Raw genomic sequence first — 12,489 nt, forward strand, 5'->3', positions numbered from 1 at the left:
ATACAGCCAGGGACGACCTTGACACCCCGCTCCTCCTGCCTCTGGGACTTGGGTGCTGGGATAACAAGCGCGCCCCACCGCATCTAGGGATCAAGCTCAGGGCAAACACCCTACCAACTGAGCCAGATCCCTAGCCTCAAAAGCATGTTACCGTTTTTAAATGTCAATTTGAATTTGGTTGGAGTCAAGGCCAATATTTGGAGTTCAGGAGACTCTCTCCATTCAAGATTGCAAAGTCCCCACAGTCCTGGTCTCCACCCATGACTCCCCAGACGCTGCGGGAGTCTCAGACACTGGGCTCAGTGGCTGATGCTTCTGCCCAGCTTCCTAGGGCCTTGCCCGGTGGACACCTGCCCGCCGCCTTCACCGCCTACCTGGGCATATCCGTTGTGCTGTGGGTCCCGAGTGTCGCTGCCCTTTCCCAGCCTGTCATGGTTCTGCGGCGTCAGTGAGCTGCTCCCGGCATAGAGCACTGGCTCTGGGAGGTCACCCATGAACCTCAGGATGATGGGCCATACAGCTAGAGCTGCCTGGAGAATGAACAGAGGAGAGCCTGGCTGATTCCAGAGCTGGAACCCACGGTGACCCGGGCTCTTTGCTTATTGCCTCTGAACCACAGCTCAAACTTTGGGCCTGGCGTCAGGGAGGGGGGCTGGGCCACACAGAAGCCAGTGAACGGCTGGTACCGAGTGGTCCGTGTTGTTTTCGTGGTGGAGCAGCGGGTACCGGAGGAGCTTCTGGACGTGAGTGTGGCTGGCTGATTTCTGGAAGTAAGTCGCGGCGAACTTGGGGAAGGTGTACTCAGCCAGACCGTCCACATCCTCTGGCATCTCGGTCATGGGCACCGTGTCCAGGTCAATCTCAGGCAGTTTCTGGGTCTTTACTTCCAGGTCCTGGGAGGGCCAAACAGGGAGTGTGTGGGCCAAGCTTCCAGTCAGTGGAATGCTCACCACGAGTCCCAGTTAGGCCCAGAAGGGTCCTCCCATCCCCGCGTGGGGCTATCGTACCTCAAAGCGTGTCGGGGCTGGGCCCTCTTGGCCTCCAATCATGGCTGGGAGGAACCCGAACACTTTCTCCACCATCTCTGTGTCAGTGACAGTGTCGTAGATGGACTTGCGCTTCCTGTCAGGGGCAGCGCCTCGATCCTTTGGCTTGTCAGGCATAATAACCGGAGGTCCCTGTACATACCCCATAGAGAGAAGGTCACTTGCAATCAGGGCTACAACTCTGCCCACCCCACGGGGCAAAGCACTCTAGAAGCCTGGTGGCCCTCATCTTGCCATCACTGGCCTAAGTCACTAAAGTGATAGTTTTGTGTACGTGCATACGTGTGTGCATGAGCGTGGGGACCAAAGGTTGGCGTCGAGTGTCTTTCAATTGTTCTCCATTTAGTCTGGTGAGACTGGCTGGCTGCCCCAGCCCAGGGAGGGCCCTGTCTCTGCCTCGGAAGCGCTGTGGTTGCAGGTGAATGTCCGTCGCCGAGGCTGGATTTTTTTTCATGCATGTTGGGGATTCAAACTCAGGTCCTTACATCAGACACTTTACCCCTGAGCCATGTACTCCACCCAATGGTGAGACTCAACGTGTAGATTGAGTGGGGACCATTCATCGGGGCTCCTCCTTTCTCAGTATTAACGGGGGAGGAGAGCTGTGGCCACTGGCTTGACCACTGAGGCGTTCTGCAAACCTCAGGGACCCAGACACCAGCTGCTAAGCCACCACGCGGGCCCCCTCAGTCCCTTCGTTCTATCTAGGGCCCACAGGGGGAGACCTCGGGTCCTGGACTAACGAGCAGGATCGAGTGCTTTGCAGCCACCGATGACCTGAGGCTCCGTCCTGTCACATGGTCTGCCTGTCATCTTAGTAGCTTGTGCAGTAGAACCCATGTGTGTCTGTGAGACAAAGCCAGTGCTATCCATCCCTTTGCCTAATCCTATTTGCCAAATGAGCCAGGGAATAAAGACTGGGGCGGATGAGACTGGTTCTCAGATACATCCCGGAAGTGATGAGACCTTGCAAAAGGGAGATGTTAAAATGCATCTGAGTGCGTGTGTTTGTGTGTGTGCGTAGTGTTCGTGTTTGTGCGTATGTGTGTAGGTGTGTGGAGGCCAGAGGACAACCATTGTGCTGTTCCTCAGGAGCTGTCTACGCCGTAAGCTTTTCGTTTTGTTTTTGAGACGGGTTTTCTCATTGACAGCTCACCCAGTAGGCTAGGCTGGCCGGCCAGTGACCCCCAGGGGTCTGCCTGTCTCCATATCCCCAAAGTGCTGGGATTATAGCTACATGCTGCCGCGTCTGGCTTTTCATGTGGGTTCTGGGGGTCCAATTCATGTCATCAGGTTAGTGAGACACGGTCTGTACCGACAGAGCTCTCTCCCTAGCCCCGAACACAGGGGTGTCCTGATGGCGGCCTACCGGTCCCCATCCTCTCTGTCTCCTACATGCTACATAAATGCTGGTGTTTTCCTGCCTCCTGGACAGTTGGCTCCTCTTCGTGGGTCAGCGCCTCTCAGCCCCCATTCCCTGCAGCTTTAAGGGGATGATCATCTTTGCCTGAGAACGCTGGGTAGTCTAAAGCACGTCTCGTGAGTGCTCTTAATCGCAGCCCATCAATTTCCCTAGCGGCCCAGCCAGCCCTACCTCCCTTCCACACCAAGTGGCCACTTACAGTGGATTTCTGTTTACAGAGTTTCCGTCGGGCGGCCATGCCTCTGGCGTGTGCCTGAATGGTCACCACCGCCCTCCTCTTGGCCTGGACTTGCTGTCGTACCAGGTAGCCCCTGCAACGGGCCTGCAGCTGCACGATCTTCTGCCGCATGGTCTGGAACTGTCTCACTAGCTGGTGGCTCCGGGCAATGGCCTGCAGGCGCTTGAAGCCCACTAGGATCTGTGGGAGCAGAGGGCGGTTAGACATTTACTGCAAGATGCCTTCCTGGGAGAGCAGAGAATGGCTCTCCCTGAGAGACCCCTCACTTTCCTGAGAGAGAGGGGATCCTCAATATAATTTAGTCATCTGGCTTTCGGCACAGTGCTGGTCTTACAAGTATCCATACGTGCTAATATGCGTGGACCTATTAATCACTTGTAAGATGGAGCGGAGTATATCAGTCAAATAAGCGCTAAGTAAGCCCCTGGTAAAAAGCATGTGTTGACCGTGAACTTGGCAGGATCTAGAATCCCCTGGGAGACAGATCTCTGCACTTGTCTGTGAAGAGTCTCCAAGGTAAGGCTAATTGAGGCACGCAGATCTACCCTAAACGTGGACAGCATCATCTCACGGGTTGGGTTTCTGCACTGTATAAAAAGAAGTCCAGCTGAGAATAAGGAATCACTGTTCTCTGCTTCCTCACTGTGGAAGCAATGTAACTAGCAGGCTCGTATCTCTGCTGCCACGATTTCCTTACCATAACAAGTTGTGAGCCCAAATAAGCCCTTCCTTCCTTCCTCCTTCCTTCCTTTCTTCCTTCCTTCCTTCCTTCCTCCTTCCTTCCTTCCTTTCTTCCTTCCTCCTTCCTTCCTTCCTCCTTCCTTCCTTCCTCCTTCCTTCCTTTCTTCCTTCCTCCTTCCTTCCTCCTTCCTTCCTTCCTCCTTCCTTCCTTCCTTCCTCCTTCCTTCCTCCTTCCTTCCTTCCTTCCTTCCTCCTTCCTTCCTTCCTCCTTCCTTCCCTCCTCCTTCCTTCCTTCCTCCTTCCTTCCTTCCTCCTTCCTTCCTTCCTTCCTCCTTCCTTCCTTCCTTCCTTCCTCCTTCCTTCCTTCCTTCCTTCCTCCTTCCTTCCTTCCTTCCTTCCTTCCTCCTTCCTTCCTTCCTCCTTCCTTCCTTCCTTCTTCCTTCTTTCCTCCTTCCTTCCTTCCTTCCTTCCTCCTTCCTTCTTTCCTCCTTCCTTCCTTCCTTCCTCCTTCCTTCCTTTCTTCCTTCCTTCCTTCCTCCTTCCTTCCTTCCTCCTTCTTTCCTTTCTTCCTTCCTTCCTCCTTCCTTCCTTTCTTCCTTCCTTCCTTCTTCCTTCCTCCTTCTTTCCTTCCTTCCTCCTTCCTTCCTTCCTCCTTCCTTCCTTCCTCCTTCTTTCCTTTCTTCCTTCCTTCCTCCTTCCTTCCTTTCTTCCTTCCTTCCTTCTTCCTTCCTCCTTCCTTCCTTCCTTCCTTCCTTCCTTCCTTCTTCCTTCCTTAAGTTGCTCTTATCAGGAAACACCTAACGCAGCATGAGCAGTAGACCACCATGGGCTTTACAGCAGCCAGCCGAGTTCACCGCGTGGCTGGACAATGAGCCCCCGTGTGGAGCCCACTCAGACGGGGTGAGTGTCTTTAAAATGGAAGAGTTAAAAAAATGGATGAACACCCAATCTACGCCAGGCCATGGAGGTCCCTTGGGTCTCCAGGAGGAGCCTAAGGGTTTGAAAGTCACATGGGCTCATGGATGCCAGATGTAGCCACTTCCGAGCACGTCTAGTTAAGCCTCTGTGCTTCAGTTCCTTTACTTGCTGACTGACACTAAATAAAGTACAAGCCCCAAAGGGCTCCCCCATTCCCGTCAGTTACCACCCCATGCACTAGCACGGAGCCCCGAAAGTTAGGGCCAGTCTCTGATGGGACCCTCCTATGCAGCAGGTGCCGTCATAGTCGCGGCAAGAACTCGCGGTCAAGTGAGGCCCACGAAAATGCAGTGATGGCCACTCTCACACACAGAGAGCAGGGTCACTGACTGAGGCCTGAGGTGGGGAGCAAAAAGAGAGAGAAACGCTTGCAACGTGAGGCCTCTCCTGCTGCCTAGTCTGCCGATTCCAGTACAGCTCTGGGGGTGCCCAAAATTCTGGAGGGGGACATTCTGAGCCCCCCAACACAGGCTTGAAGATCACATGAAGAAAAGACTAGGTGGAGGGCTGGCATCCAGTGGTCTGAGGATCTGTATTCTATGTCAGTTCGCAATGGGACGCTTCCTGCCTGGGAGCTCCAACTCAGGGAAACAATCGTGAATGACGCCCTTTCACGGGTCAGTCTTTTGCCGCCCCTGAAGGCCCGACGTCCCAAGCTCTCTCTCACCAGTTCAAAATTCTTTCTTTGGTAGTGGCCTCGCCATGCAGCCTGGACAGTCACAGCTGCCTGTCTCTGCCTCAGGAACTCCTTCCTGGAGGGAAAAATGCAAATTAGAGGCATTAAATGACTCTTCTCCTACATTCTGCTAAGTGTTTAGGAGCCAAGGGGTTGGCTTGGAAACAAAAGTGGATAATAAAATATCAGGGAGGAAGGAATCTGTATAGCACACTCCCAGAAGCCTTTGTAAGACCGTATGATGGACATGCAGGTTAGAGTCAGATTTGCTATTAACAACCCACAACTCTGGGCTGAGGACATAGCTCAGCGGTAGAGCATCTGTCTGGTGTAAGGCTCGGCCCTAAGCATCACAAACAAAACCCCAGGCAAAAGCCAAAGCAAAACAAAACTCCCACACTTGTGAATGGTGAGCTACATGAAGGGACACAATCTATTGTCACCTCTTCATTTTGTTTGTTTGTTTGTTTTCATGGGTATGTGCACCTGTGTTTTTCATGTGTGTAGGCACATGTGCTTGTGTGGACATACATGTGGGGGCCTGAGGAGGACATAAAAATGACCCTGAGTCAGTCTTCCAACTTTCCGTTCTTTGAGTCTCTCAACCAAACCCAGACCTTGCTGATGTGACTAATTTCACAACCAACACGCTCTGAAGATCCCATCTCCACCTTCTAAAGCTGAGATTACAGTCGGGATGACACGCCCATCTGACATGTACACCGTGTCCTGATTAGCTGTAACTGTAGTGTGACACTGTCCAGAGTCTGCTGAGAGGCAGCTCCAGTTTCTGCCAGCCTCTCAGCCTGGGGCTGGACACAGACAGAACCTGGAAGCAGAGATCAGAGACCTCTCAAGGGAGCTTGGCCCACGCAGACCTTTTACATTATAGTCAATGAGTGTTCTTACCACTTTCAGTACTTCTGCAGATGAATCTCTTAGGTTTAGAATAGTATGCCTCAGTCATATTAAAACCATTCAAAGAACTTCAGTATTGATTATTCCTGGGTTCCATAAAGAACAATTATATCAGGATGCTCACATTTTGTCTAGTGTATACACACACACACCCACACACACACAGAGAGACAGACACACACAGAGACAGAGACAGAGACAGACACACAGAGAGAGTGAGTCAGTCAGCCATCTAATGTACACGCAGGCTCTACAGCTGTGGGCTCAGCCACAACAAACTGAAAATGTTTGGGAAGACTGCACCCGCACTGAACCTGCACAGACTTTCACTTTTATGACCATTCCTCATGTAATACAGTTCAATAGCTACTTGCACGACATGGGTATTGCATTACATTACCTGGACACGGGCTAATTTATATAGGAGGATATGTTCAGGTCATATGTGCCAATATCACGCTGTTTTAAAGGGAGGAGCTAGTGAGACGGTCTGGCAGGTAAGAGCACTCGTTGCACTTTCAGAGGACCTGGGTTCAATTTCCAGCCCCCACACGGTGACTCACAACCATCCGTGACCATGCCTCCACTGGCTTCCACATATCTAGGTATGCACATGGGGCGCACATATACACGCAGGCAAAACGCTTACATACATTAAACAATATAAAATAAAATCAAAAAGCTTTTTGAGACAGGGCTTTGCTCAGTCTGGCCTTGAACTCATGATCCTCCTGTCTCTGCCTTCTGAGTGCTGGTATTATAGTCATGTACAGCCATGCCTGGCAATGCCATTTTATATAAAGGACTATACCGCTTAGGTTTTGATATACTTGAAAGCCTGGAACTAACTTTCCATGTGATCCAATAGGCAGCCAAGGCAACAGCCAAAGCACCACAAAGCTAAGCTAATCTGCTTCCTTCTGGTGTCCACAGCATTGGCCTGACGCAGCCGCCCCCGCCCAGGGCACAGTCAGCAAAGTCTATGAGACTCTGGTTGGTGTGTTAGGGGAGTGGGCCAGGATGCTACTGATGTCGAGTATAAGACATGCACAGTTCTGTCTCCGTGGCAAAAAAAGAGCTATCTAAGGGCTTGGGAATGTAGTTTAGTGGTGGAGTCCATGCTTAGCATGTGAGAACGTGTGATCAGTCTCAGGCATCAGAGCTAACTGGGCAAGCAAGATGGTTCAGGAGGTAAAGGTGCTTCTTGTGGGGCCTGATGACATGAGTTCAATTCCTAAGACCCACAGAGTGGAAGGAGGGAAATGACTCATGAAATTTGCCCTCTTACTTACACACACACACACACACACACACACACACACACACACACACACACACACACGCTGTGTCCACACAAACACACGTGCAATAAGTAAGCACAATTTAAAAAATGAGAAAACTAGCCATCTAACTAGTCTACAATATCAATAGTGCCTAGATAGAAGTGAAAGACTTTTATGATGAAAAACATTAAGACGCTGAAGAAAGAAACTGAAGAAGGTATCAGAACATGGAAAGATCTCCCAGGCTCAAGGATCAGTAAAGATAAGTACAGTAAAAATGTCCATCCTACCAAAAGTAATCTACAAATCCAATGCAATCTCCATCAAAATTCCAATACAATTCTTTAGGACAGTTCTCAGCTTCATATGGAAACACAAAAAGCCCAGGGTAACTAAAACAATCCTGGATAATAAAAGAACTGTTGGATGTATCATCATGCCTGATTTCAGGTTGTACTACAGAGCTATGGTAAAACAACAACATGATATTGCCATAAAAACAGACATGTTGATCAACGAAATTAAATTGAAGACCCAGACATAAATCCACACACCCATGGACACCTGGTTTTTTTTTTATAAAGAAGACAGAAATACACACTGGGGGGGGGGGGCAGCATCTTTAACAAATGGTGCCAGTCAAACTGGAAGGCTATGTGTAGAAGAATGTAAATATGTCTATACTTATCACCCTGCAAAAACTTCAACTCCAAATGGATAAAAGACCTCGACATAAGGACGGACAACACTGAACCTGACAGAAGAGAAAGTGGGAAATGATCTTGAACTCATTGGCACAGGAGAGCCGATAGCACAGGCACTAAGGTCAACAATCAATAAATGGGACCCGTGAAACTGAGAAGCTTCTCTATGGCAAACGACACCATCATTTAGACAAAGTGGCAGCCTCCAGAATGGGAAAAGATTTTTACCAACTACACATACAATAGAGGGCTCATATCCAAAGTACATAAAGAACTCAAAAAACAAACACAGCAAAACCCAAGACCCCACCAAAGCTGGACATCAAGTAAACAAACAACCCAGTGGGGTACAGATCTAAACAGAATTCTCTAAAGAGAAACCCCAGCTACCTGAGAAGCACTTAAAGAAATTTTCAACATTCTTGGTCAGGAAGGAAATGCAAATCAAAACTGCTTTGAGGTTTTAATCTCACACCGTCATAATGGCCAAGATCAGTAAAGCGAGTGACAGCTCGTGCAGGTGAGTGAGGGTGTGGAATTAGGGGGACAATCGTCCATTGCTGGCTGGAGTGCAAACTTGTGCAGCCACTGTGGAAATAAGTGTGGCAGTTCCTCAGGAAACTACAAGCAGATCTAATTCAAGGTTCAGCTATCACACACTTGGGCATGTACCCAAAGGATTCTTCACTCCTATTACAGAGACACTTTCTCAGTCATGTTCATCACTACTCGATTTATAACAGCCAGAAACCGGAAACACCCTAGGAGAATGGAGAAAGAAAACGTGGTACATGTACACAATGGAATATTACTCTGTCGTTTAAAAAAAGATACCATAAAATTGGCAGGTAAATAGATGGAACTAAAAAACAAATCACCCTGAGTGAGGAAACCTAGACCCAGAAAGACAATCACGGTGTGTGTTATGTGTGGATTATCATATGTGGATATTAGCTGCTAAGTCAGCAATAACCAAGCTACAGTCCATATAGCTACAGAGGTTAAGTACAGAGCAAATGATGATGAGGGGAAGCCGATAAACGTCCTTAGGGAAAGGAAATAGAGCAGATAGCTCTGGATAGACGGGTGGGGGGCTGGGACAGGAGGATCAAGTGGAGAGACGAGGGAAGGTGGGGACAAGGGAGTGAATACAGAGACAATGAAACTTAAAGGCCGCTTGAGGGGTTGTATACAATACGGTAGAAACTTCCTAAAGCACACACATATATGAAGGTGACCTACCTGAAATCACCGAACAATGGGGAGACAGAGCCCCAAATGGCTACATCTTGTTACCAAATGAAATGTTCAGTATTGGGATTGGGTTATATCTAACTAAGATGTTAGCCAAAGGGGGTCCATGGGAACCCCCAGACAAGTCAGGCCGTTGCCAAGACTACAGGTTGCTCCACAAACTGACATTAATTTCCCATTGCTGAAGGCAATACCCACATGACTAATTTCATATCATTAGTTTTTCATTTTATTTCATTTATATATTTTTCTTCTCTCTTTTTACTCTGTAGGTCCTTTCCAAATGTATTACGGTTTACAGTTTAGTATTTTTAGGGATTCCTGAGTGTGTGAACAAGTAGAGCTCTGTTTCTCGTGCCTTCTCTTAGGCTCTTTTCATTCTGTTTGTTTTATCCTATTCTGATGTTAGTTTTTATTATATTGTAGTACACCTATATTATATTATAAGGTAAATAGTAAAAAAACAGGTGAATTATCATATGTCTAAATTAGTAAACAAAAAAGGTGATCTGGAAATATGCAGCCCCTGTGTCCTTTATAAGACTGAGCAAAAGATACAAGGCCAGGAGAGTGTAATTGCCACATGCATTTAAAGTAAACCATGAGCCCCAGCTCGGCCACCGTAGCGTGTGGATGGCATTCACGACTGCTGTGTAGCCCCAGACTCACCTCTCCAGCTGAGGTCACAGCCTCAAGAATTTAAAGTACACGTGAAATGGCACGCTAATCTTAGACTAGGCAATGTTAGGCACCAAACGGGTCTTTCTACACAACAAGAGCTTACTTAAACTTCAGCTAGTAAGGAAGACATTCTGCCATGCTGGAAGAAAGAAGGCAGTGGGAAGACCGAATGGGAAGCTATGCATGCAGGCATAGCTTCATCAGAGACCACATACCCATGTTTTACTGCTAAGAGTGGGCTCCTCGTGTCCAGGAGGGAGCACTGAGGTATTACCAATGGCCTTCTTTCTCATTTGCAAATTATTTCATCAGGAGTTGGAGTAATGCAGTTAATCTGTGCATTCAAGGTCATAATTAGAAAAAAAAACATATCTCTAGTTTGATGCCAAAGCTTGATAAAAGGTTTCAAGTGTTTCTAGTGATGATTCAGGTGTATGTTTATTTTCATGTATTAAAGAAGTGTCCCTGTTTAGTATTTTATTATTTTTATTATATATGTTTTCCTTTCAATAACAACAAAACAATTGGGCTATCTAGTTAAACTAACAAAATCTTAGGAAATTAGTTATTCTAAACTATGTGTTCTATATGACATGACCAAGAATAAGAAATTCTCTAGAGGAACATCCACAGGTTAGTCATGAAAATTTTACAAAGAGAAACGGTCCGGGTGGTACCTGTCTTTAATCCCAGCACCTGGAAGGCAGAAGCAGGTGGATCGCTGTGCGTCTGAGGCCATGCTGATTATATATTGCATTCTCAGCCTGCCAGGGCTACATGGTGAGGCCATGTTTCAGGGGAAAAATAAGCTTTTTAAAAGTTTACATATTAATTTTGAAATACACTCATAATAACTTACAGTACTTTTCTTGTTTTTTCATCCTAACATATTTGTTGGATGTATTTAATTGTGAGAGTAAGTATATAGCAGCTCTATAAAAAGAAAAACCATGATTTCTATCTCTCCTTTAATTTTCTTGTCTAATTGTGTTGGCTAGAACAGTGAAAGCTTGGTTAAGTATCGATGGTCTTCAGAGCACAACTAAAACATTTGAGCATCGCATAAATAAATATAAGAAGACTCTGGAATGTGGAAGAAGCCAGACGGGCAGGAACAAAAGACTCCAAGAGACACCACAGGGCAGCCTCCAGATGCCTCGTTTACCCTAATTAAGGAGCTGAACAAGTCAACAACCAGAAATGCCAATAGGCACAGATTTAAAAGGTCTCAAGAAAAGCCTTCCCTCTTTACCCACAATCTCAGGAAAGAGCAACCTAACAAGACAGAAAGTTTTGGGGTGGTAACCACATTTTTCCATGGAAACAACTGCAGCTCCACCCACCATACCAGAAAATGTCATGTAGGACCTCTAGCCTTTACCCTGACTAGCTAGGGTGAAGGGCATCCAAGCCAGGATCATGACGGGAGCCTGGGAAGGAAGGCAAGACATTCATCCCCATAATGCATTTGTCCTCACAGCGTCAGTGAAGACCACCAGGGGATTCTGTACAACCATGCTTACCTGGCTGAAGTAGTGAGAGACCACTCCTCTCTACGCTGGAATAGTATTGTGGGGGACGTGAAGAAGAGGCCTTTCACTAGTCCCCAGGGGTGAGAAGGCCACTCCCTTTGTGATGGGTCACACTCACCATCAATTTGACAGGATCTAGAATCACCCGAGAGACAAAGCTCTGGGTATGTCTGTGAGCAGGCTGCATTAATTGAGTCTGAAAGCCTCACTCTAACTGTAGGCAGCACCATCCCAGAGAGTGGGGCACCAGACTGCACGAAGAGAGCAAGTGACCTGAGCAGCGTCTGCACCCCACCCTGCCTGGCTCCTGTGTGACCAGCGGCTTCAGGCTCCTGCTGCCATGATGGACTGCACTACCACCCTGTGAGCCAGAGTAAAGCTTCTCCTTTTGTTGGATATTTCGTCAAAGCAACAGAAAAATAATTGCTATACCTTCCCCGATGATGTCAGTGTTGGGTAAGAATGCATCAGAGGGGGGTCTGCTGGGCAGCCAGAGCTCCCAGCCCCATCAGAGGAGACAGGGAACCTCTCTCCATCTCTATAATCCATGGAGGTCACATGGGGAAACTGGCCTGATGGCAGACAGGTGGCATCCCTAATGTCCCTGTCAGATCAGTGACAGGGACAACAGGGTGCCAACTCAGGTGAGGCATTTAAACAAGGCCCAGACTTCTCCTAACATGATGCCACAAAATGCCAATTTCAATCTATAAATCGCTATTATACTCAGGCCTGAAAAATTCAACTTGAATGAGAAAGGACAATAAACAAAAGATAAATTTGACAAATACCCAGATTACCCCATAACTGCTTCTCTTCCAACTACAAGGACCCGAGTTTACAGCAGTGTGTGTTTATAATCCCAGTACTTTGGGGTGTGGACAGGAGGATCCCTGAGGTCACTGGCCAGCTAATTCAGTCTACTTGACAAGCTCCACACGGGTGAGAGACTTTGTCTCACAAAAGCAAGGTGGCTGGCTGGCAGCTGAAATTGTCAGCATGACCCAATACATGCGTGTTTGTGTGTGTGCACACTCAAGAGTGTATACATAGACACACACACACACACACACAC

At 47.9% G+C, this 12,489-nt stretch overlaps 1 protein-coding gene across 2 annotated transcripts in view; it reads right to left on the minus strand.

Moving 5' to 3' along the window:
- Nucleotides 1-12,489, minus strand: part of Myo7b (myosin VIIB) — an 86,176-nt gene that overhangs the window by 25,103 nt on the left and 48,584 nt on the right. For both annotated transcript variants that reach the window (XM_040758015.1, XM_040758016.1), the window contains 5 exons: nt 5,034-5,118; nt 2,669-2,887; nt 1,008-1,178; nt 687-893; nt 375-530 (listed from right to left, as the gene is read on the minus strand). In XM_040758015.1, the coding sequence (XP_040613949.1) occupies nt 375-530; nt 687-893; nt 1,008-1,178; nt 2,669-2,887; nt 5,034-5,118 (838 nt within the window). The remainder of the gene's footprint in view (nt 1-374; nt 531-686; nt 894-1,007; nt 1,179-2,668; nt 2,888-5,033; nt 5,119-12,489) is intronic.

The sequence above is a fragment of the Mesocricetus auratus genome, unplaced genomic scaffold (assembly GCF_017639785.1).
Source record: "Mesocricetus auratus isolate SY011 unplaced genomic scaffold, BCM_Maur_2.0 Super-Scaffold_100015, whole genome shotgun sequence".
Classification (NCBI taxonomy): domain Eukaryota; kingdom Metazoa; phylum Chordata; class Mammalia; order Rodentia; family Cricetidae; genus Mesocricetus; species Mesocricetus auratus.